The sequence below is a fragment of the Podarcis pityusensis genome, assembly GCF_964106645.2.
Source record: "Podarcis pityusensis genome assembly, chromosome: 16".
Taxonomy (NCBI): domain Eukaryota; kingdom Metazoa; phylum Chordata; class Lepidosauria; order Squamata; family Lacertidae; genus Podarcis; species Podarcis pityusensis.
In genome coordinates, this window is record NC_138041.1 from 19,005,786 (window position 1) to 19,031,184 (window position 25,399).

Here is a 25,399-nt window from a genome sequence, read left to right on the forward strand (position 1 = left end):
TATAGACTCCAACTCCCATGAGCCTCACCCAGCACAGCCAATGGCCTGAGTTGATGGGAATCCCCCCCCTCCACCCCAATCCTACTATGACCACCTTTCTTGTACATGGCTACTTAATCTTTCTTCTGGCTACTTAATCTGTGGCACTCGACTCTTAGCATTGGAGGCATGGGTAAAAAAGAGCATTGAGTGAGGGCAAGAAACATCTAGAGCCTGTCCCAATCCTGAGATCGGGGGGGGGGCACCCAGGTCAAAGGGTGTGGCTTTTGAGCAGCACATCCGCACTGTACATTTAAAGCACATTTGGCACACATTCAAAGCACCTGTCTCCCCGCAGAGAATCCTAGGAACAGCAGTTCATGCCCCACAGAGCTACAATTCCCAGCACCCTTATAAACTACAGTTCCTAGGATTCCTTGGGGAGAAGCCACACACCTTAAACGTATCCTTTTTTTTCATACAGACTTTCAGAAAAATTCTAGTGATTCAGATGAAAGTGGGGAGGGGCCCCAAAGCCAAGTGCTGCAGAACATCCCAGGTTCAATCCCCACCATCTCAAGGTTTGGCTGGGGAAAAGGCCCATCGGATACCCCACAGAGCCACTGCCACTTGATGTGGTAGATGGACCATCAGTCTGATTCAGCAGCTCCCAAACCAGGCTGTACCCGATGCTATTGTAGGAGGAAGAGTTGGAGCTGAAATGAGGGCCGCAATTTGGCTTCATGGTGGGGGAGGGAGTCGGAGGCCTTGGAGCCGCCTGTCCTCTAGAAGCAGGATTTGCAGAATTGGACCTCTACTCACCTCATCCTTGGCCTGGAATAAAAATTCTTTGCCGTCCGCTAACCTGCAAGGAGAGAGAGAAGGAAGGTAAGATTGCTCTGGTGCCTGTCTGTGGATCAAATCCAAACTCCAATCCCTCTGCTAACAGGAGCTAGGAATCTGACTAAAAAAAAGTCACATTACTTTGTGCAAAACACAAAGTCCTAAACATGCTTGCCTTTTCTTTTTAAAAAACATATATATTGAGAAAAAGCCAGTACACAATCGTAAGATATTACTACAAATAAACTACCAAAAACACCACCCACCCGCCTTCTTTACAGGAAACAGGACCCCTGTCACTGCAATTCAAGGTGCAATATAAGACAAGACAATACAATACAATATAAACTTAAGCTCTCAAAAGCAGAGTTTGAATATTTAGGTGTCATCTTCCCCCACTGTTACCTTTTTACACGTTACTAAATTTCTCACTGGAAAATACAAATGAATGAATGGCTAAAAAATAAAGATATCCCTGTATATTTCTGTATATACTGTTTGGACCATCCTGCAATGCTCCTCTATGTTCATTTATTCAATAAAGGGAAACTAAATGGCCTAAAATGGATCTCTTTTCTGTTGCCCCCTCATCACCTGTAGACAAGCTGACCTGACATTAACACCTTCTGAATGCATGCATGGGACTGTGCTGTTAGAACAGTACTTTTGCACTGTGGTAGGTACTGAAAATTCTGTGGACTGATCTGCAACTGCTTTCGCTACAGTTCTGAAGATTCCTAAGGCTGAGAGCTACAACAAGATTCCCCCACAGCTCACATGACCCCCAGGGCTGTGAGAGACATTCCGTTCAGTTCAAATTTAATGTTGAATTTTTCAAATTTGCACTTTCTGAAACACGAAAACCAAAGCACAGCCATCCTTCAAAATCTGCACTCATCCAAAATTTCCTATGCAGTTCTCCCACCAAAGAATGTTTACACAAGAATGCATGTATTAGAGGAAAGGGTGCATAAAAGCAAATTATTTTTAACGAAAATAACATACAAAGCATGCATTATATTAGGAGAAACTGCTTGTGTATATGTGTGCTTTGGTCAAAGCTGTGTACAGAAGAAATGCTCACAAAAACGCTGAAGAATCTTCACAAAGATTTTAAATAAGAATCGCTGTGGAAACGTGGAGAAGCGAGTCTGAGATTGGAAAGATGAGAAATGGAGGGAACCAAAATGGACAGATCCTCTCATCCACAGCTGTGAGTCACGGCAGTTAAGCTGCATGAGCAGAGAGCATCCAGTGGGACATTCAGAAACAAGGAGAACATAAAATCAGTAAGTGTGGTCAATGCCACTTGGCTGAAAGAACCTTGCTGACCTACCCAAGCTTAAAAACATGCTTGCGCTTCTTGTAGTCCAGAGCGACGTTGCACTGCACCCCTTGCAAGCTGATGGGCACTTCGCCATGGTAAGGGATGCCGTGACTGGCACTCTTGCTGTCCTTGTAGAAGCCCAGGCTGCCCTTCCGGACAATGCAGTAGATGTTCTGCCAGGACCTGGCAAGGTGGGGAAAGAAAGGAGCTGTGAGCATCTCTCAATGACCCCCTTCACTCCCAAGCCACCCAAAGCTGCACTTCCCTCTCCCCACAGTGGGCTAGAAGCAGCAGAAGTTGCGTCTGTTTAAGTCCGGAATGATTTGCAAACTTTATTCCTGTGTATGAGTTTTTATTTTAGGGACTTAAATCACTGTGGCAACTTCTTTGAATTCAAGTCTTTTTATTTTACTTCAGCAAGTGTTTTAAGAAAGTTTTTGGACTTTATGGTTGGTTGTAACTGATGTTATGTTTATCGTATCTTTTTAACATTACTGTACACTGACTTAGAGACTAATGTTGAAATGAATAAACAAAATGATGATATGGCACTGTTTCACATAGGAAATCATTAGCTAGGGGCACAGGAAGCTGCCTTTTGGTCCATCCAAGCTCTGTATTGTCTACACTGACTGGCAGCAACTCTCCAGGGTCCTTCCCAGCCTAACGTGGAGATGTTGGGGACTGAACTTGGGACCTTCTACATGAAAGGCAGATGCTCTGCCGCTGAAATAGGCAGATAGATAGATTTTACTCAAGGTTTCAATGGCCTTATGCCCACAAGTAGAATCATTCTCCAACACTAGGGTTTACTTTCAAAAAGTAAAATTCCGGACACCCGCAAAGTTGTTGAGCTTTATTTTAGAAAGACTCAAAAATTGTTGAGCTTTTCCCATCACATTGCCATACATTTCCCTGACATTTTGCCAATTCGACAAAATTCCCCCAACGCCATTTTGACACTCGAAAACCAGGACATGTACAGAATTTTCCTGACGTATGACAAGCCTATCCAGCACCCCAGGTTCACACACACACAAACATGCAGAGCTCACCTGTTGGCTGCCTTTTTGCCGTGTGACTCCATTTCCTGCTTCCGACACAACATCCCTTCCATCTGCTCTGAGGCCGAGGGGTCTGGTGTGCGTGGGGCCAGTGTGGCCAACTGAGTGGGATCGCTGTGGGCAGGCGGTTTGGAATGGAGCTGAGGTGATGGGGTTGGGCTGGGCTCCTTCCCCTTGGACAAGGAATCCATTCGTGACCCGTTTACCGTACCAGATGTCTCTGAAATCTGCAAAAGACAGGAGGCGCTGAGTTATGGGGTTCTAAAAACACACACACCCTTTTTAGTTGTTGTATCCTTGCTACTGACCACTTTCCCACCAAGATACAAACAAGCTTCATGCAGCTGCTTCAATTCTTCCTTCATGCAAGTGAAGAAACTAGAAAGCCACAGTTAACCATAGTTTCCTATTGCATTTGAACTGGGAAACAATAGTCCAGTAAGAATATGAAGCCAGAGTTTTAAGCTGGCTTCCAGATCCTGGCGAGTTAGCCACTAACCTTAGTTAGTAAACAATTTTCTGAACATGCCCATTGGCCTACAAAGCAATACAGGGCTTCAGCTGTGGCTCACAGGAAGAGAGGAGTGGAAGTAAGGATATCTTTCTCCTCATCTATTTCTGCAGAGCTGTTATAGCTTTATTTGGTGCTTTGCAGAGTAATATAAGCTTAGATATATAAATGACAAGTCTCAGTCCCAAGGAGCTTACACTATAAATGCTGTTAGTGGGAGGAAACAATTGAGGGAGAGGCATAAGTGGCATGGGGAAAATGCAAATACTGCACAAGTTCCTTAATGGGAGGAAGGTGGGGCATGAATAGAATACATCATCATTATTATTTACAACATTTATACTGTATGCTAACAAAAAGTAGTTTGGAAAAATCATGTAAAATTAAGAAAATTAGCCTTGTACTCCCTGATCAGCAGAGGGGACCAGGAATTCCACACCAGTGAAGACAGGAAATTCCATCCATTCCTCTTCTGCCAGCCTATTGTACTTCTATAGCAAATGTGCAGGAATTGAAGCTACTTCCTGCACATCCAACATAGAAATGGCATCAAGAGCCACAGATCACAACATCCCACCACCACAGCTCTCCTGTGCTTCTCTGCTGAACAAACCGGGACACGAAGCCATTTAAGTTTGGTTATAGCTGGGAAAGAGTGAAGCCATAAACTTTTCCAAAAGCTGGATTTTGAAAGGAAACACATCTGCATTGGCATAGGTGTTTGGCGGGAAGGGGGGATAGTAGCAGGTCTAAGGGGCAGCTTGGGACTTGGACAATTTATTGGTATTTATTTTTTCAATTTATATCCCACCAGGCTTTTCTCCACCTTCCCCAGTTTTATCTTCAGAACAACTCTATGAAGTAGGTTACATTGATGACTGGCCCAATTCACCCATTAAACTTCCTGACTTTGCCCTGGGATCTCTCAAGTCCTAGCCTGACATTCTAACCAAAGTGCCACACCGCTAAGAGATCCTGTGTTCTCTTTCTCCTTCCTCTGAGCCACTGGGGGCTTCCAAAACTACACAATGGCTGATGAATGGTTTAGAACCTAATGCAATTTTTTCTCTTGGGAAAAATAAGTGGAATTTTCTTTTTTAACTCAGGGTTGACTATCCATCCCTTGCCACTCTATGGTTCTAGGATTCCACCTCAGGCCTTACTCGCCAACCAATCACCTCTGTGTCTCCCAATCCCTCCCCCAGTCATCACTCCTTAGTATCCATGCCTCACCTGTGGAGACTCGGAATCAGGGTCAATCCCGTTCAGAGATGGTAACTCCAGCGACAAGCCTCGCTCTCCAGGGCTCCTGGGGAAGACAGGTGTGTGAGTCTGTGCTGAAGTTCAAGAACACCAGGTCACAGTACATCTGTGGAGAGACTCTCACCTCTTTATCTCCCGTGTTGCATTTTGCTGCTACAACTCTATGCTTGCTGCCAGCATTTTGCAAATGCTTGTCTTTTGGGGGGCTCAGAGGGAGTGCGTGCCTCTACAGAGAAGGCACAATAGTTTGACGATGTTTCATTTCTGATTCCTGCTCTACAATACTGTTATCGTCCTTTCATACTGTGTGCAATTTTATTCAAACCTATGCACGCTAACCTGAATCTCTCATCACAGAATTGCAGGGGAATTGGAAGGGACCCCAAGGGTCATCAAGTCCAACCCCCTAATGACACAGGAATCACAGCTGAAGAATTCCCAGGAAGATGGCTATCCAACCTCTGCTTAAAATCCTCCAAGGGAGGAGAGTCCACCACATTCCAAGGCAGTCTGTTCCACTGTCAAATAGCTCTTACCACCAGAAAGTTCTCAAGGGAGGGTGGTTAAATAAAATAAAATAAATCTTTCCCCACCCACCCAATTTATCTTTCCATTGAATATTCAGGTGGGTAATCAACCATTTCCTTTAACAGCCTTTTCTTCTCTCCGCTATCCCCAGTTCCTGCAAATGTAATTTTCACGATAAACACATACAAACACACTTTCCTCCTAATTCTTAAAAATAGTATTAGGTGTTAGAACAATGGTTGTGGAGTGGATTTAATTTTGCATTCTACTTTTCTTCTGTACTGAATCAGTCACAGCATTCTGCCTGCTTTGCCACTCCAAATGCCCTTCTTCTTCCCCTGAAAAAACTCTCACCGGGCGTCACTGGGAGCATGTGGCATTTCCAGATGCTGGTTCTGTGGCATCGTGGCTGTGGGTTCTGGCACAGGTGGAGTCAGGGGCCTCTTTTTCCTCGCTTCCTCCTGCTCACGTCGGCGACGTTCATTCTCTTCCAGCTGGCGGAAAAGAAGAAAAAACTGATGGAACAAGGTTGTCCAAAATAAGCTAATGTTGGGTCCTTCCCCCCCCCCCTTTCAGTTTAGGTAAGGAGACCATTTTAGAAGGCATGCCAGTTTAAACAAGGGGGTGTGGACATGTTTTCTAATGACTTATTTAGTGAGATTTCTGCATTGCAGGGGGTTGGACTGGATGACCCTTGGGATCCTTTCCAACTCTACAGTTCCACGATTCTCTGATTCTGTTCTATGAGATGTCTAGTTTGGCCATGACAGAAGTTTTAAGAAAAAATGAAGAGAAATCATGGGCTCCATGTCAGGATCAGGCTTGGGCTGGCAGGCCCCAACACAGATGGAGGAGAAAGGAAGAGGTACTTTCCTTGAAGAGGAAGAGGACCAAAGCAGAGGTTGCCTTTCGATCATGGTGTCTGTCCATAGCAGCAGACCCTACTGCAGGTCCACACATCAGAGGTGAGGAACCTTCCCTTATGGGCAACTTTTTGAGGGCCGTACGCCAGGGGTCAGCAGGGCCAGAGGCAAAGGTTGGGTGGAGCACTGAATGTAAATGTTACCTCTATACAATAGTCTAGTTTCTACAAGAGGCGTTCAAGGACGTGTTCCAGCCAGGCAGAAACATTCGGGTGTGCAGTAGGGCTGGAGAGGGGATGTGGCCTGGGAAAAGTTGTGAGAGCCAGAAACAGAGGCCTGGAGGGCTGCATTTGACCCCTGGGTCTGGAGCTGAGGAATTCAGGAAGCAATTGCCTTCGCCTTATTGCCCTCATTGTGAGATGGGCCTTTGGGACAACAAAAAGGACCGGACAAATTCACGGAGGATTGGCCTAGGAAGAGCTGTTTGCTGGAAGCAGAATCTTCATGCTGAGGAAATGTACGTCTGAGAACCAGGCTGCTGTAATGTGGTGCCAAGGGGCAGTGGCTAACAGCTGACTCGGGCACTTCCCACAAGCCTCCCAAGGTTTTGCGTGACCCCCCGCCCTCCCTGATCTCACCCACTGACCGTCGTGAGCTTCTCCAGTGCCAGGAAGCGCTCCTCCCAGGCAGCAACTGATTTCTGGAAGCCCTCGTGGCGCTTGATGAGGTTCTCCACTTCGTCCACGTTGCCACCCAGCTCTGCAGAACGCACAATCGGCTCTTGGCTGGAGAGCCAGGCCTCCGCCATGCTTGCATCCCGCCCAAACATTAGCACCTCCATGACTGTGGGCAGAGGGAGGGGTGAAGGGAGAGAGAGACAGAGTAGTCAGTGGTGAGGACCCCAAATCCTGAGTCTCAAGTTCTTGCTGTTAGTTCAGGGATGGTGAACCTTCTTCAGCCTGAGGGCCACGTTCCCTCGTGAGCAGTGCTATTTTTCTAGAAAAAGAGGTGCAAGAACTGACCAAGGACATCTCCCTCGTTCTCTTAGAATGGCAATGGTGCCTGAAGCAGAACCTCCCTCTTGGGACCACGGAGGCCTGAGCTTAGCCATGAAGTTCTGCTGGTGCCCTTGACGTTCTGCTGGTGCCCTACTCAGAAAAAGTTGTTGTGGGGATAATGTGCGCTGCATCCACACATGCCATCCCCGAGTTCCTTGGGCCTGCCCCAAAATGAACTCTAGCCCTCTGAAGCGCCACTCCCTGAGTCCTCAGGCCCACACACCCTCACCCACTTACCAATTTGTAACCAGTCCATTTTCTCCCGCCATTTGTCATTGATCTCCTTGCGTCGGTCCTGCAGCTGGGTCAACTTCTCTGCAATCTGAGCAAAACAAAAGCAGAGAGATGCAGAGGGAGCTTAGCTGGGGGGAAATAGTAATCCAGAGTCGTCCCAATCAATCTGAACGTTGGGGCAGTCTACATCAAGCTGTACATACGTTTACCTGTGTAACTGTCTACCACGAGGACTAGTATCTTACTTTATTTCTAGGGGAAGGGTTAGAGCTTATTGGTGGAGCACCTGTTTTGCATGCAAAGGTTTGTTAATTTGCGGCATCTCCAGGTAGACCAGGCATAGGCAAACTTGGCCCTCCATATGTTTTGGGACTACAACTCCTATCATCCCCAGCTAACAGGACCAGTGGTCAGGGATGATGGGAGTTGTAGTCCCAAAACATATGGAGGGCCAAGTTTGCCTATGCCTGAGGTAGACAGTGGTGGGCTAGATGGACAAATAGCTTGACATAGGCAGCTGCCAATAGAGGAAAAATGTCCCTGATCTTTAACAATTGTGTGGCTGCAGAACATCTCAGGAGGGGAAAGCTTATCATCTAGCTGTGGTGCAAGGCTCAGCCAAAACTGAGCCTGGGTCTCTTGCTGCATCTCTTCATAAGGCTCTTTTTGTTTCATTTAAAGGCAAGAGGAACTTACCTTGCCTATCTTAAACTGGGGAAAAACAACAACCATACCTGAGCTTTAAAAAGTGCATAATTCCAAAATCAGTACACCTTTCCTGCAAAATAAGCAATAGCTGCATCAGTTCAGGGGAGGCCTTCTCACCTTGTCAGAGGCATAGTGTCCTTTGGCCAACAACTCGTTGCCAATGGCGATGCAGGCGTTGAAGCTGTCTGTCCGGGCCTCAACTTCGGCCTTGATCCCTTGGTGGTTCTTGATGACCAAGTCTGCTGCCGAGACGTCCCTGTGGGGGAATGTAGGAAAGGCCGGCTACTAGGCTTTCCCCTAGAAATCACATTTAAGCAGAGCAGGGCAAGAAGTGGGGAGCTGGAGTGCGGGCAGGACGAGACACCCAAAGGCCCAGTCTGGCCACGTTCATACTACTTTAAACACTTACAGTTTTCCCCAAAGAATTCTGGGAGCTGTTCGGAGTGCTAAGAGTTGTTAGGAAGCCCCTATTCCCCTCACAGAGCTACAATTCCTAGAGAAACCACTCTAACAAAGAATCTGTCTTCACAGGGCTCTCTGGGACCTCTTAGAGGGAAATGGGAGTCTCCTAATACCTCTCAGCACCCTTAATGGACTACACTTCCCAGAATTCTTTGGGGGGAAGCCATGATTGCTCAAAGTGGCACCATAGTGCTTTAAAAGAATGATGTGAATGTGGCCTGGGTGAGTTAGGGACTAGACCTGCCACCTACAGAGACCTGCTCCTATTGACCCTTACCTGGGCTTCTCCTGGGCATCTATCTGGAGGTTGACATCATCCATCCACAGTAGGAGGTCACGCACCATGCGGAAGAAGCGGAACTTGTCAACAGTGTCAAGGAGGAGGTGCCGGCGGCCGCTGCTGCTGCTGAGCAGGTCAGACCAAGCTTCACTAACAGACTGCTCATGCCTCCGGATGTCATCTGCCTTCTCGCCGGCATAAGCCTTCTGCAGCCGCGCAGCATCGTCCTGCACCTGCTTCACCTGCCAAGCCAAACAAGCCACAGGTGAGTCAGGGTCCCTCACCATCAAGAGTGTCCCAGGTGCTCCCACCGAGGCCCTTGATCAAGGCAGGGTGAATGATGTTTGCATTTTGACCACTGGAGTTGGGAGAGACTTTTCTTGTAGAAACAAGGTTAAAGCGATGCTTAGTACAAATTGATCTCCAGATTTTTGGCTAAAATGTGTAATTTCCTAATCAGCAATTACTCAAAAAACAATTTTGTTGTTGTTGTTCAAAAAAAATATATTTTTGAGTGATATGTGATTTTTTTTGTTAAATAATTTAAAGAAATAGTGGTTTACAAGTATATATAAAAAAGTTACACAAACATTAAAACGTAAAAGCTGATTGGAGACTGCTCCACTGTTCTCCTGATGCTCCTCCTCTCAGTAGGCAGAGTCTGGACCTTGCACTGATTTTATTCCCTTTCCCAGTCCCCCAAAGGCACCTGGGTACTGAGCGCCTGGATGTCGTGCTCGTATGCGCTGTGCATCCGCTGCATGGCCTCCGCCGTGTTGAGGTCCCGGCCCACTTCATCGGGCAGCTGCTTCTGCTTGTTCTGGACCTGGCTGAGGGTCTCGCGGGCATCGTGGTAGAAACGGTGCAGCTCATAGGATGCTGCCAGCATCTGGCTCCGGGTGTCAATGAGTTCCAGGAGGTCGGCCCAGGCCTCGTTCAGGCTGTCCTTCCACTCGGCAATGGTAGCATTTTCGGAGTGACCGGCAGAGATCATCTCGTCCGCCAGCCGATTGACGGCATCCACCCGCTCCTGACCGATAGTGCTGGTGTCACGTGAGAATTCCCGGAACTTGTCCCGCAGCATCTGTAGGGAAGAAGAGAGCACTGCAAAGGTCCCAATTGTCATTGAGTGGCTTCCTGCAGAGGAATAGTGGGAGGCACCAGCTGGGGAACCCCAGGCTCAGAGCCAAGGGAATGGTGGTCGGACAATGATGAGTGGTCAGAGGGAAAAGTGGGAGACTGGGAGGAGCAGGCGTCAGAAGCTGAAGAGGTAGCTGGGTTTGGTGAGCAGGAAGAGTCTGTGGCCGAGAGCAGCCCAGAATCAGAGGCAGAAGTGGAGGCTGGAGAGGAGGGCGCCAAGAGGCAGAGATGATGCAGGCTGCCAGGGAGTTTCCCCCTCTTGCTGCAACCAGCTCCGATCCTGCCTGGTCTCTCAGAACATAGAGAGGAATGAAAAGGGTGGAGCAAAGAGAGAAAAGACAAGGGAGCCTCAGATTGCCAGGGAAGGACCCAGAGGAGGAGCAGCCTTAGAGCAGTAGGAAGGCAATTGCCTCACTGGGGCAAGACCTACTAGATAGAAAGATTTGCTGCGATCACTAGGCCTGCACTGTTTTGGTTTCTTTGAATAAAGAGTTGAATTCTCTGACACAGGGTGTTTTATTGCTGACCTGCTCCTGACTCCAGCTCCTTGCACAATGGTGGGAAACAAACAAGTGTGAAGGGCAAAGGGGCAAAAAAGGCAGAGGGATAATAGCACAGAGGTAGAGCACCCGCTTTGCACACAGAAGGTTCCTGGTTCAGTTCAAGATATGTCCAATTAAAATGATCACAAGAAGTAGGGGATCAGAGACTTTTCTCTATCTGAGACCTTGGAGAGTTGCTATCAGAAGACACAACAGTGGATAGTTGGACAAATAATCTGACTCCACAGCAGGCAGTTCCCTATGTTCCTATTTAAATCAGCCCTTTATTCAGAACCACGATGACTGGAATCTTACTGGGAAGGGGTGTAGCTCAGTGGAAGAGAACCTGCTATGCATGCAAAAGGGCAAATAATGCACCATTGAGATGGGGTTTCCTGGTGCAGAACTAGGATCACTTGGGTGTCCTGTTCACCCTTCAGCCACCTCAGTGAAGGAGGTATAGAGCTCTGGAGAGGTGCTTCCTGCCTCTGGGTATGTTAGGGATCCCTTGGGAGGGCGAGACCCACCGTGACATGTTCGTAGTCCTGTCCAAGCTCATGAGAAGCAGCCACCACCTCGCGCTCCGAGATCCACTGCTCGAGGTCGTCCACTTCCCTCTTCAGCTGGCAGAGGCGGAGCTGTTCCTGCAGCTTGGCCCGGCGCTCCTCAGCCAAGTCCTTCAGGCTGGCATAGAGCTTGTCCACTTGGCCCTGCCGGAGATTGATCCGTTCACTGCAGGAAAGGGAAAGAGAGAGGGACAGACATCATCCACGGATGCCAAGGAATTCAGGTCTCCAAAGCCCTGACCAGTGCTGGCTGGCCCACCAGCTGTCGTCATTTTGCATGGAACCCCAGGCTCCCTGATTGGCTTCCACCCCTAAAAAAGAGTGGTGCAATAAGCTGGTAAACTTGTTCACACTATAGGTGCATGCCCTGAGACCTCTAAGAGAAATGACATCCCAACAGGACTGGGGCCAAGGAGATCAGGCCTCAAAAGCCCCGGCAAGTGCTGGCTGGCCCAACAGCTGTCATCGTTTTGCATGGAATCCCAGGATCCCCGATTGGCTTCTCCCCCCACAAAAGAGTGGTGTAATAAGCTGGTGAACTGATTCACACAACAGGTGCGTGCTCTGAGATCTCCAGGAGAAAGAGGGGTATAATGACATCCTAAACAGGACTTGGGCCACAGCAGGGAACTTGATGGGGCATGTGGGGAGAGGCTCCCCAACTGTCTTGGTAGGGGAATGGTGGGCTTCCTTACCTCTCGGGATGCCCGTTGTTTACCATATCACGGCTCTGGATGGAGAGCTGGTGGATGGTCTGGGCATAGTCTTCCAGAGCTTGCTCCATCACCAGATGTTTTTTCACCATGGCCTGAGCAATCAGTTCATCCTGGTGAAAAGAAGGAAGTGTGTTCCTGTTTGTTTGCTTCCTCTCACCCCTTCAGAAACAGAAGCAGGGGTAAAGAGGATGGGGTAGGTGACATTAAAATTTGAACTAGGATTGCGACCTGTTCTTCCACATCAGGATTCAGTTCCAAAATGTTTATGTGAAAGAAGGGTTCATGTGGGACTGTGCAGAGTGCCTTTCTCCCTACTGCTGAACAACTGCAAGCAGCCTGTGTATATCTGGGGTTGAAAGGGGACAGAACTTTCAATCAGAGAGAAATGTGACTTCTGGCAAGTCCCAAGTCCTAGAACTATTCTTACTAATCATAAAGGACAACCCCAGAGCAGATTTGTCTCTAGTGGAAGAGGAGTTAAGCACAGTTCTCAGGCTTTCCCCTCCCCCACTCACTCGTTTTCAGCATGCAACCTTGGAATGTGTGATGCGATAAAGAAGAGATTTGCAGAGTGCATTTTTGAATGCTACCAAATGAATTCTCACACATCTAGGATTAGCGAGAAGGGCACTGCTCTTCTGAAATGCAAGGCCCAGGAAAGAATGCTAGAGAAATTAAGTATTTTGCGAATTCCAGTATGAACCAGCATGATCTGCACTTTCCCCAGCTACTATGTGTACCAGAATTTTGCATCACAGTTTTTGGCTCCAATTTTTTTTTTTAAAAAAAGTTTCTTAGTTAAAATACATCTAGAAATGCTCCTTTAAATGAACGAGTATTTTTGCATGTTTTGGTTTGGTGTTTTTTTTAAATGCAGAAATAGGACAGAATGGGTTTATGAATTAACAGAGGCAAAAACAAACCACAGACCTTGGCCTTCTCCTCTAATATCATGTGCAGCTCTTGTTCGCCCATCCAGGCCTCAGCCTCCGCAACATCGAAGTAGAACTGTTGGGCCATCTGCGCTTGCTCCAGGCGCCCGTGCCGCTGCTCCACCTGGCTCTGCAGCTCCTGCCACATCTCCTGCAAAGCCTCCACACGCCCCTGCAGCTCCGCTTCCAGGCCGCTGCATGCCAGCCCCTGCCACCTCCCCAGAATGTCATTGATTCGTGGCTGGTGGCCCTGGATCTCCTTCTGCAGGGTCTGGAAGTGTCAGGAAGAGGGAAGAAGAAGAGTGTATGGTTAAAACTCTGGAATTCGCACCCCCAAAGAGGTAGCGATGGCCACTGACTTGGATAGCTTTAGGAAAGGATTAGTCAAATTCCTGGAGCAGAGAAGGCTATCAGTGGCCACTGGCCTCGAGGCTAGGTTCTCCCTCCGCCGCTGGACGCAGTGTGCCCTGAATGCCAGTTGTTGGGCTTGCAAGCTTCTCATGATGGGTATCTGGTTGACCACTGTGTGAACAGGAAGCTGAGCTAGATGGGTGTTTGGCCCAATCCAGCAGGGCTCATCTTGGTGTTCTTTTGAGCAAGGGTGTGTGTGACATGACAAAGGCAGGTAAAATTCAGTATGGTGATGTGCAGAGAAAGTGGAAAGAGATGTTTGTCTCCCTTTCTTATTTTACTTATTTATTTATTTTATTAGATTTACATACCATGCTTTATCGTAAGATCTCGGGGGAGAGGTGTTTCGCAGAATAAAACACAAGATAAAAACAAGGAAATGGGCTAAACAAAACAATAACCCCCACTTCCCACAGGCACTTTTAAAAGGCTGTAGAATATTCATCAGCCAAAGGCCTGGTGGAAGAGGAACATTTCTGCCTGGTGCCTAAAAATATACAGTGAAGGCGCCAGGCCCTGGGGAGTCCATTCCACAAAGGGGGAGCCTCTGCAGAGAAACCACCACACCCAACTAAGCCTTACCTGATTTTTCTTGATCAGTAGTTGGACAGTGGGAAGATCTTTGCCATGGTCAGTGGAGACTGCCATGGGCATCCGCTCCTTCACCCACAACTGCAGGACACAAGGCGAGAAAAAGGTTAAGAAATGCCAAGAGGCTCCATAGCAGAAAAACTCAGTGTGGCAAGAGTCATCTTACTGTTTATTTGAAGGGGGGGGTTGTTATTTAAAATAAAAAAATCACACACACAATATCCCACCAGTTAAATTAAAAAATATCTATTCCAGGGTGGTAAACAATATATGAAGATAAAGGTCACAACAACATAAAATATACATATAGAACCACAAAATTTGTTGAGCAATTCAAAGGCTATGGAGAAGCGAAAACTATTGACTGCACATGAAGATCGCACAGATGCAAATTCACCACCCTACATTTGTGAGGGAATGCTTATAAGCAGTTAAAAAAAATGGCAATGATTTCTGCATGTACTTATGTTTAAATAAGCATTATGTTGATGCTTATTTTGGCTTTGTGAAATGCATATTACAGGCAACTCCCCATTTGCACTGGGGTTGCATTCCAGGTCATCATGAGAATAAACCTGTCCATCCCTTTCCAGAACAGAAAATGGCACATGCACCAGCCATCCTGGACCAACTGAATGCGCACAAAATGGTCACTGTCTGTAGCGTGAGTGTGTTAAGCATTAGGCCTGGTTGGCCAAAGAGCAATAAACTATTCAGATATCCTAAAAATATACACTTTTTAAAAATTACATAAAAGCAGCATAAAGTCTCTGGCATCCTAAGACATTCCGGTGCCTGCAATGGAGCCCAAATGGGTGCCCCTCTCCCACTAGGTCCAACCCTTTAAAAAGTCTGGCTGTGCCATTCAGGTGCAGTCATCTATCTGATAGCGCTGCCTGAAACAGGTTGCTTCTCCCTACTCACTAGTGCTCATTTCCCTGAAACCCTGGCTCCCTGCAAAGCGGCTCTCCCTCTCCTCTGATCCCTCCCCTGACTCACAATTTCATCCTCCAGGTCACGGTTGAACTGGTGCTCCTCCTTGGAGGCCAGCAGCTTCTCGCAGCGCTCCCTGAGTGGTGCCCGCAGCTCTGCAAACCTGTCTTCCACTGCCTGCAGTTTGCCATCCACCTCCACGGTGTTGGAGTCCTCCGGGCTGAGGGCCAGCGCTTGTGCTTTGAGGCCCTCCACCTCCTTCTCCCGCACGTCCATCTGGTTTTCCAGCATCTGGGAGTGGAGAAAGAAGGTGTTGGGAATGCAGAAGGATCGTGGGGTGTTGCAGCTCTGCAAATGCCTGCGACATCATTACAGCTTCATCCCAGCAGCCTCCCTCTGCTTCTGCAGATTTTGGCCCTTTCCTCCGAAGAGACATTTGGTGCAGGTGGAAATTCATCACAGCCAAGCCCTTCACCCCTGCCGCACAGCACACACTCACCTGCTGTTTCTTGAGCAAAATGTTGACGCTGGTTAAGTCCTTCCCGTAGTCGTCAGAGTGCAGCTGGGCCTGAAGGCCACTCAGCCAAGCCTCCATGGCGGAACAGCTCTGAGTGAAGAGCTCGGCGCGGTTGGCGTCAAAGAGGCACTGAGCTTTGCTCTGGGTGCTGGATTCCAGCTCCTCCCAGAGCTTCTGCAGGCTGTCCAGCTTGGCCCTCACCACGGGCTCCAGCTCTGGCTTCTCGGCCACCAGCTGCTCTCCCTCCTGCCAAAAGGAGGACACAGATGCTGACGGAAATGTTGCAGGGGGCGGAATGGAATAGTGTGAGTGGAGGTGGAATGGGGTATCCTGGAACAGGTCATAGCTGATTAACTGGACCCTTGAGCAGCAGGAACACTCCACCCTGCAATCATCTGCTATGATTCAGCCTGGTTAAGTGAAGAAGGGAGTGCTCCTTTAACTTACCACCAAAGAAACCACAGGCACCCATGGGAATAATAGAGATTGCTTCCAAGCTTTAAGGCAGGCTCAAGGCCCCAGCACCTCTCCAATAAAGAAGCCGGGGCATGAAAACAAAGGGCTCCCCTGAGCATGTGCAAAACATGAATTTCTACACAGCCACACCTGTTATTAATTAGTGGGCTTCCAGGACTGATAACGTCACTGCAAGGAGGTTTCAGCACCAGCTCAGGGCTTTGTAAGAAGACCCACCTTCTGGATCTTCTCCAGCCAGCCCTTGTTGGAGGCCAGCTCGGCCATGAAGGCCTGGTGCTTCTGCCACTTGGTGTGGAGGTTCCGGGCTTCATCATATGACATGTCCTGAGCTGACAGCATCTTCTCATTGATCCACAGGGTGAGCTGGAGGAAAGACAGGAAGAGAGCATCATCGGGTGAAAGTCCCCTAAGGAGAACCAGCAACCCTAAGAACACCTAATGCTAAAGAACTTTCCCCTAAATAGATCTCAGTTCTCAGTGTAGGTGGGCAGGAGAGCCAGCTATAAGATGATGCAATTGAAGATGTGCCTAGCATGGCATCCTGTTTCCCACCACTGGCCCACTAGGTGTCCCTGGGAGGTCAACAAGAAGGAAATTAAGGCCATTAGCCCCCTCCCACTCATGTTCCCCAGCAACTGGCATTCAGGGACTTGCTGCCTCTGATCCCAGAGAAAGGACACGGCTGTCTGAGCTCTGCCTTTTTAAAATGGGGCAGGGGGCGGAATATGACTCTCTGGCTGGGGGACCCATGCTGACCCCAAGCTCACTATGGCCACAATCACGCACCATACATTTGAAGCATGGTGATACCATTTTAAACTGCCATGGCTGTCATATATTATGTTTATAAATCAACACAGAAATAAATGTAACTTGTGTCAAATTCACATTGGCTGGGCATCCATAATCTGTCAAAAGGCGATCCTGCTCACCTCTTGGCAGTCTTGCAGAAAATGCTGCAGTTCCCGATTGTCACGGAGGCGGGCCAGAAGGTCCTGAGCTGCCTGCTGGTTTTTCCTATGCCTGGAAGAGAGAGGGAAGACAAGGCGTAAAGTAACCAGAAGGAGCTGCTTGGCAATACTGCCCACAGCCGTTTTCCTGGGAGAGGAAGCAAGGAGAGTGCCACATTTATTTTACAGATTTATATAGCCCACCCTTCAACACTAGTGTTACTAGAAAGGCTCACAAAACAACAGCTATAACCAAATGGAACAATGCAGAATAAAATGGAGGATTACAGAATTTAAAAAATTGAGCAGAAAGTAAATGATCAACGGGGGACAGGGACAGAAAGGGTGATGAGCAAATGGAAGGGGGAATCCTGGAAAATGGGGTGGCTGGCAGGCTGGAACCCTGAACACTGCAATATTTTGCTGTAGGTCTCTCTCACATGCTGTTTTACTTGCAACTTTGAGGAACAGAAAGCGGTGCCAGCACTCTTCCAAGTCCCATTTTACAGCTGGTGATCACTGAGGCTCAAGCCTTAGCTTATGGATAGGACTGCAGTCTGTCAGGAATCGGAAACTCAAAGATCTTCCTCATCGACCTTCTGCCCATTACCTGCTCCAAGTTGCTAGATCGTGCTCCCTTTTCCAAACCAGATTACCGCCACCAGCATTTCTGCACAGAGTAATCCCCCTCACCTGCTGTCAATGGAATTGACCTTCTCCTGGATCTTGTCAGAGTGGAGCCCATCCTCCATGATAAGCTTCCGGCCAGAGTCCACCAGCCCCTTGATCTTCTCCCCGTTGGCCTCCATGGTGGTCATGAAATCCTCATGTTTTTTGATGGCAGCCTCAGCAGCTTGGAGGGAGCTGGGCATGCTTGTGTGAGTCAGCACATATTCCTGTACAAAAAAGAAAAAAAAGGGGGGTGTTGATCATCCCATAAAGCATCATCAGAGAACACCCTGGACAAGGAGAGGCGAAAAATGGAGACTGCATAAGCCCTGGAGCCAAAGTGGGGAACTTCTAGGCTGTGAGCCTAATTGTTTATTTCATTATTTCATAAAATTTATATACTGCTTGACTATAGGAAAGGGGAAACCTCAAAGTGGTTTACAAAAAGAATTTTAAAAATATCAGTAAAAAACAGTTGTTTAAAACATTCAAAAAATAATGAAAATCAACAATCAGAGATCATTTAAACATGTGTCAATATTCTACATGTCTAAATAAAAAAGGTCTTCAACAGAAATAAAAAAACGATACACTGAAGGAGCCTGCCTGATGCCAATAGGCAGGGAGTTGCAAAGTGTGGCTGCTGCCACACGAAAAGATCAATTTCTTACAAATGCCGAGCAAGTATTACACGGCACCTGGAATAGCACTGGTTCTGCCAATCAAAGTGGTTTCCAGTCAACCCAAAAAAGCCACAAAGGGTACAAAACTGGCCACTGAGGGGTGTGACCTGGGGAGAGAGGAGGTGGCTTAGATAGATTCTGGAGGGCCGCATCTGGCGCCCGAGGCTGTGGGCCCCAACTGTGCCTTACCTGGTTGCTGAGCACCCCTTCCACCTGCTTGGTGTCCCTCAGGAAGATCTGGAAGCTGTAGGCTTGGGAGAGCAGCTGGTGCCGGTTCTCCCACATCTGGTCCAGCTCATTCCAGCCGGTGTCGAGGGCCTGGAGGCGCTGCTGCAGGAACATGTGCTGGGCATCGGTGTGGCCTTGCGTCACCTCCTCCCCCATGGCCCGCAAGCGCCGGTAGTCGCCCCTGTAGTGCTCCACCTCGTTCCGGATGGTCTCATGCTGGTTCAGCAAGCGCTCTGCCTCCGGCAGAGTGGCCGGCACGTCTTCCGAAGCGATAGCCGTCTGGGTGCGCAGAAGCCACGCCTGGAAGTCGTCCAAGTCCCGCAAGAAGCCCTGAAGCTTGCTGGCTTCTCCCAGGGACTCCTCGCGTCGGCGCATGGTCCCCCGTAGCTCATCCCAGGTCCCGTTGACTTCGGACAAGCGGTCCAAAATGGCAGGAGCCTGCTCCGGGTGCTGGTCCGCCAGGCGGGTGGCCTCCTCCCGCAAGTCCTGCACTTTGCCCTGGATGGCCTCCAGGTCCCGCTCCATGCCCGCCAGCTTGCGCTGCAGGGCCATGACCCCTGCCAGGTCGTTGCCCAAGCCTTGGGTGGACTCGATCACTTTGGTTTTCTCCCGCATCCAAGCCTTGGTCTCATTGCACTCCAAATAGTAATTCTGGATGCTGAGCGCTGAGGTCAACGCGTCCTTCTTGCGGCTGGCCAAGGCTTGGAACTGCTGCCACCTGAGAGAAGGGGGAAGGAGGGAAGATCCAGTTCAATGCTGCCATGGCTACCACCTCCATTTTTAATGTGAAACTCATATATTGAAAGATAACATTTTCGTCTTCATTTCCCACTCAGGTCCAGGGCCTAGTGGTGGGGAACCTCTGGCTCATGTGAGGAATCCAGCCTCTTTTGTCAGGTGGGCAGGTCAAAGTAAGGATCTGGCCCACAGATCTAGTCCTCACCCCCAGCCTTAGTCAAAGTGAGAGAGCAGTGGCCTTAGGGAGCTAAATACGATGTCATGAAAAAGCAGAAAATGGATAGCTACTGGTTTGGACCCTAAGTTAGCTTACAGAAGTCAATGGAAGGAAAGCTTCTCGTTCTCTCTTACCCCCTGCAGCCACTTCAACCCCAAAAAGCCTTTCGGGAGGGGGGTTGGTCAGGGACCCTCCAGAACAATGTGAGATGATAGGGCGCAGGTGGAGGAGGATAAGCTTTCCTTCGACAAACTTCCTTAAACTTTAGGATCTAAGGCTGAGGTTGGGCGATTCCCCTTTCCCGCCAACAGCCGTCCCAACCACATTGTTCAGGTGTCCACCCAACCCACCAGAAAGTACAAGATAATGCAAAACCACATGTCATTAGGTATATTTCATAGTCACTGTTATTTCTTTCTTATATTATTTCTTTCTTATAATAATAATATTATTATTATTATTATTATTATTATTATTATTATTATTTTATTATTATTATCCGATTTTCTCATGCATGATAAATTGTTAATTTATATTCCCAATAGGAACTTTATGCATCTAATACTTAAAATTATTGATATATTGACAATTACTTATTGTTTTAAAAAAATAAAATGAAATAATCGAATGTCAGCTACTTTCTACACAACAATGTTGTTCTTCAGATCTCTTACCCACCTTTCAATAGGCAGGTTACAACTTTTTACAAATGAAAGAATAAGGTGGTCCTAAAAACATATCTCAGATTTAAAAAAAAGGGGGGGGGGTAAAAAGGTGCAGTCAAAGGCGATTATGGGGTGGGGCACTCATCTCTCTTCAGGCTGAGGGAGCCAGCGTTTGTCCACAGCTTTCCGGGTCATGTGGCCATCATGACTAAACCGCTTCTGGCGCAACAGAACACAATGACAGAAGCCAGAGCACAAGGAAATGTCATTTACCTTCCTGCCACACTGGTACCTATTTAACTACTTGCACTGGCGTGCCTTCCAACTGCTAGGTTGGCAGAAGCTGGGACAGAGCAACAGGATCTCACCTCGTCAGGTGGATTTGAACTGCCAACCTTCCAATCAGCAAGTGCAGGAGGCTCAGTGGTTTAGACCACTGTGCAACCCACGTCCCTATAAAATCTCAGGTAAGGAGTATATGACAAGAACTATACAATGAAGGTGCCAGATACAGCTCTGCAGTAAAAGAATTCTAGTTTGGGGGCCGTCACATACACAAACCACACTTCTGAGGGCCCTCTCTGCCAATCTTAACACCTGAGAAGGTCTGTATGGAAGGAGGTGATCTTTCAGATTTCTTGGGTCAGGCTTGTCAATCACTCAAACCATTGCACCATCTTCCTGTTCACGCATGCGCGCGCGCACACACACACACACACTTGTAGATTCCCCACCTGGCATTGAGCTGTTCCTGAGTGGCCTGGATGCTGTCCTTGTTCCTGTGGTCAGTTCCCAGAAGCCGGCTCGCAATCTCATTCACTGCTGCAATGCGGGAGGCCAGGTTATTCATCTCTGGCTCCAGAGTCTCAAACCTGAGACAACAAGGACCGAACGAGAAGTGGGCGAGAGATTGAATTAATTAATTTATTAATTAACTGCATTTACATTTCATCTTCTCCCCCCTCCCAGTTCCACCTAAGGAAGGTCAAGGCAGAGTACATGGCGACCACACCCATTTTATCCTCACAACAACCCTTTGAGGTAGGTTAGCCCAAGAGACAAGAGCAACCTGGCGCAAGGTCACCCAATAAGATTCAGGGACAAGGAGGGCTCTGAACATGGGTCTCCACTCTCTCACGACCACACAATACGTTTAAAGCACTACTTTTAGCATTTTAACCATCATGGGGGAATCCTGGGAACCGTAGTCAGTTAAGGATGCTGGGAACTCTGTGAGGTCGGCACCCTTAACAAACTACGGTCCTCAGGATTCTCAGTGTCTGCTAAAATGGTGTAACAGTGCTTAAAACGAATGGAGTCACATATGACACGATACGTAATGCTGTGGTGTCATATAGTACTGTGATGTCATGTATGATGTCAGGTGTCACACAGATGGCTGTGATTTGTGGAATGGGCCTCATGGGCCAAACGAGGACTCGTGCTGGGTCTACTTAAATCCACGGACTGGATGTTCCCTAGGCCTGCCAGAGTTTAACTGCAAACAGTATGAAGTATTTACTTTGAAGAACCCACCGACCCTCCACTCCTGGGCTAGAAGGGGGAACAAGGTAGCTACTGGTTGAACCTACTCACCTTTGCTGAACCACTTCAAGGTCTTCCAACTTCTCAGGGACATCCATCGTTTCGATCCAGTACTCCCTCTCCCCAATCCAGAGCCCACACGCATCTGCCTCGCTGAACATCTTGTAAAGGTTGAGAGCGTCCTGCAGGGCTTGCTTGCGATGCTCGGCGAGCGCAACCAGTTCCTCGTAGCGCTGCTCCAGTGCAGGGAGCCGCCCGTCCACCTCAGGGGCATGGGCAAAGGCAGGGGGCAGGCTCCGGGCCTGCTCGTGGAGGGCGTCGAGGGCAGGGCGGTGGTTGTGGATCTCCTCCTCCACATCCTTGTGCTTCTTCACCAGGCTCTGGGTGGAGTACTCATCATGGCCCACCTCAGAGCTGGACACCAAGCGCAGCGCATCCAGCAACCAGGCCTCCATGTCGTTGGCGTCCGCCTGGAACTGGTAGAGATTGGAGGCCTGGAGAAGGCGCTGCTCCCGCTCTCGGGACAGCGCCTCCAGCTGATCCCACTGCTCCTCGATTTCCCGGATCCGTTCGGCCACCTCGGCAGCCCCAAAGTGGCCCTCGGCAACCAGCTGGCGGCCTTCGGCTATGCTCTGCTGCAGCGGGCCAGCACGGCCGCTCATCTCGTCGCGGAAGGCATTATGCTTGCTGGTCAGGCGCAGCACACTCGTCAGGTCCTTGCCAAAGTCGCCCGACGACAGGATCTGGCTCTGCTCCCGGATCCAGGCCTCCTCCTCGCCCATGTCCCAGAAGAACTTCCAAAGGCGGCGCGACTCTTCCAGTTTGGCACGCCGTTGCGCTGCCAACGCCACCAGCTCCCGATAGCAGCGGTCCAGTGTTGCCACGCGCTCTTGGACAAGGTGGGGGTCACAGGGCTTGTAAGCTGCAGGCAGGAAAACCGAAGTGAGGAGCCGCATTCCTGTCAACTTTTGCAAAATCAGCAGCAGAGATTGACGCTCCCTACTTGGGCTTCAACCTGCTCCCTACACATACCACTTTACCCACAATAAAGGAATGATAATTTGCAGTGGAGTCACACTGATCATTTTAGCAAATCCCATGTTGCACAGAGAATCCTACAACTGCTGTGGAACAGCAAGACAGATAGGAAAGAGGGGAAAGTTGGGAGATAAGGTTTTGAAATGGGGAGCCAAGGGCACTCCCACTCTGTTCCCCCTCCCTCCATCCATACTTCCTTTTCAAGCTCCTGAGGCTCTCACCTTCCCCAGGGGTGGCAAAGCGCTGGGCAGCGGCACTGATGGCTTTCACCCGTTCGGCCTGGACGGAGATGTCGGCCTCCACCAGAGAGTGGATCTGCAGCAGGTCCTCCACGCCATGCAGGTGTTTCCCGAAGTCCTGAGACTGAAGGCGGCCCTGTGAGGAAAGGCAGCACAGGATGAGGGAGACCTGACGCCTGGCCTCATCTCAACCACCCTGCTCGGGGATACAATAGAAAAGACGAAGGGGGTTCCTAGGCAAAGCTGCCCTTCCCTCTCCCCACTAGGGTCTTCCAGGGCAGGTGAGTCTCTAAACATGAAGCTCCCTCACTTCTCTTTCTCGGCCAATAGAAATAAATAATAACCTGCGAATTCATAATATCAGAATTGGAAAGGACCTCAGCAGTCACTGACTCCAGGACAATTTACTACGCTGCCCCGGACAGGGCCCAAAGGCAACACTCCTGTTGGCTTCAGAGGTTTCTGCATCTGGTAGCGATAGGAACCCTGGAAGCTGCTTCACACCAAATCAGACCCATTGGTCCATCTAGCTATATGTTATATACACTGACTGCCAGCAACTCTCCAGGGTTTCAGGCAGGCTTCTCTCCTAGCCCTACCTGGACATGCTGGGGGTTGAAGCTGGGATCCTCTGTGTACAGGGCAGGTGGTCTCCCATGAAGCTATGGCCTCTTCCCCTATTCTGATGCAATCCATAGCACTGGACATGACCTCAAAGGTGGCATAGTCCAACACATACACCCCTCCAATGCAGGAAATGCGCTCTCAAGCATCACCCCTCTTGCACACCACAGCCTCGCCAGCTACCTTCATCTCTTCCAGCCAATCCATGAGGTAGGCCAAGTCCTGGAACATCTTCTGCAGCTCGAAATGGAGCATCAGGCGCTCCCGGCGGGCAGCCACCAGCTCGCGCAAGTAGTCCCAGAGCCTCGCCACGTTGTTCTTGCGCGCCAACACCCGCTTGATGTCATGGTACCCCTCCGCCTCCAGCTCAGCTGCCACCGCATTCACGGCTGCCACACGCTCACTATATGCCACGATGTCCGTCTCGATGGCTTCATGTTTCCGCACTGCGGCCTCTACCGCCGAAATGTCCAAGCCAAAGTTATCCTGCAGGTTGCAGAGCAGGAGAGAAAGAATCTCATTCTTCAGGATGCTGGGGTAAAGTTGTCCGTCCCTCCCGCTCTCCCAGATCAGACAGAGAGAAAGATACTCCAGGTTCAGAAAAGTGCCACCAAAATGATCAAAGGAATGGAGCGATTCTCCTCAATGCATGGCATGGAGAAAGTGAATAGAGTAAGTTTTTCCTCTAATTATTATTAGTAGTAGTAAACATTATAATAAATATAATATAATATAATATAATATAATAATATCACACTAAAACATCAGACATTTTAAACTTCCCTATACAGGGCTGCCTTCAGATGTCTTCCAAAAGTCAGAAGATAGTTGTTTATCTCCTGAGCATCTGATGGGAGGGCATTCTACAGGGCAGGTGCAACTACCAAGAAGGACCTCTGCCTGGTTCCCTGTAGCTTCACTTCTCACAGTGAGGGAACTGCCAGAAGGCCCTTGGAGGCCGGGCTGAACAATGGGGGTGGAGACGCTCCTTCAGGTATGCAGAACCAAAGGGCTTTAAAGGTCAACACCAACACTTTGAATTGTGCTCGGAATCTACTGGGAGCCAATGTAAGATCCTTTAGCTGGGTCTGGGAAGCCGCTCCCAGTCACCAGTCTGGCAGCCGTATTCCGGATTAACTGTAGAACTTTCTTTATGTATGCAACAACAGCAGCAAGAATACTCATCACAAAGTATTGGAAGACACAAGAACTTCCCACGCTGGAGGAATGGCAGATGAAACTGATGGACTATATGGAACTGGCGGAAATGACTGGCAGAATCCGTGACCAGGGAGAAGAGTTGGTGGAGGAAGATTGGAAGAAATTCAAAGATTATCTTCAGAAACATTGCAAAATTAAAGAATGTTAGAGTGATGTTGGATTGAAAATAAGTGGTTTCCAGCTGTACAGGTTAAAGTTATTGATAGACTAAGATTAAAGATTAGGATTAAAGATGTTTAAGGAAATGGAAATTTGGTACTTAAGAGGTAAAATTTTAATGTTATATTACATTAAGATTAAAGATTAGGATTAAAGAAGTTTAAGTGTTATATATTATATTAAGATTAAAGATTGGGATTAAAAAAGTGGAAAAGAAATTGCTGGACAAACAATTTGGACTGGAATACAAAAGAGGGAGGTATGAGGAAGTCCAGAAAATAAGTAAATTCAAAAACGGAAATGGAAAAGTGATATTGTTTTTAATTGTTCTGTTTCTTTTTAGTTTCTTTTGTATTTTGTTTTCTGTGTTTTCCTTTTTTTTTTTTTGGATTATGTATTGTGTATTTTTGTACTTCTACTTTTAGGTTTTTCTGTTTAACTTTCTATTGAAACCTTAATAAAAATCATTAAAAAACAA

General features: G+C 48.4%; 1 protein-coding gene across 2 annotated transcripts in view; it reads right to left on the reverse strand.

Moving 5' to 3' along the window:
* SPTBN2 (spectrin beta, non-erythrocytic 2) overlaps window positions 1-25,399 on the reverse strand; it is a 95,986-nt gene that overhangs the window by 3,692 nt on the left and 66,895 nt on the right. For both annotated transcript variants that reach the window (XM_080986136.1, XM_080986137.1), the window contains 24 exons: window positions 23,725-24,027; window positions 22,900-23,053; window positions 21,692-22,562; window positions 20,830-20,967; window positions 18,437-19,193; window positions 17,589-17,791; window positions 16,878-16,968; window positions 16,162-16,308; window positions 15,451-15,714; window positions 15,018-15,242; window positions 14,010-14,099; window positions 13,015-13,287; window positions 12,064-12,194; window positions 11,330-11,534; window positions 9,830-10,204; window positions 9,118-9,362; window positions 8,496-8,634; window positions 7,674-7,758; window positions 7,025-7,221; window positions 5,870-6,009; window positions 4,958-5,033; window positions 3,205-3,440; window positions 2,159-2,332; window positions 802-844 (listed from right to left, as the gene is read on the reverse strand). In XM_080986136.1, the coding sequence (XP_080842262.1) occupies window positions 802-844; window positions 2,159-2,332; window positions 3,205-3,440; window positions 4,958-5,033; window positions 5,870-6,009; window positions 7,025-7,221; window positions 7,674-7,758; window positions 8,496-8,634; window positions 9,118-9,362; window positions 9,830-10,204; window positions 11,330-11,534; window positions 12,064-12,194; window positions 13,015-13,287; window positions 14,010-14,099; window positions 15,018-15,242; window positions 15,451-15,714; window positions 16,162-16,308; window positions 16,878-16,968; window positions 17,589-17,791; window positions 18,437-19,193; window positions 20,830-20,967; window positions 21,692-22,562; window positions 22,900-23,053; window positions 23,725-24,027 (5,562 nt within the window). The remainder of the gene's footprint in view (window positions 1-801; window positions 845-2,158; window positions 2,333-3,204; window positions 3,441-4,957; window positions 5,034-5,869; window positions 6,010-7,024; window positions 7,222-7,673; window positions 7,759-8,495; window positions 8,635-9,117; window positions 9,363-9,829; window positions 10,205-11,329; window positions 11,535-12,063; window positions 12,195-13,014; window positions 13,288-14,009; window positions 14,100-15,017; window positions 15,243-15,450; window positions 15,715-16,161; window positions 16,309-16,877; window positions 16,969-17,588; window positions 17,792-18,436; window positions 19,194-20,829; window positions 20,968-21,691; window positions 22,563-22,899; window positions 23,054-23,724; window positions 24,028-25,399) is intronic.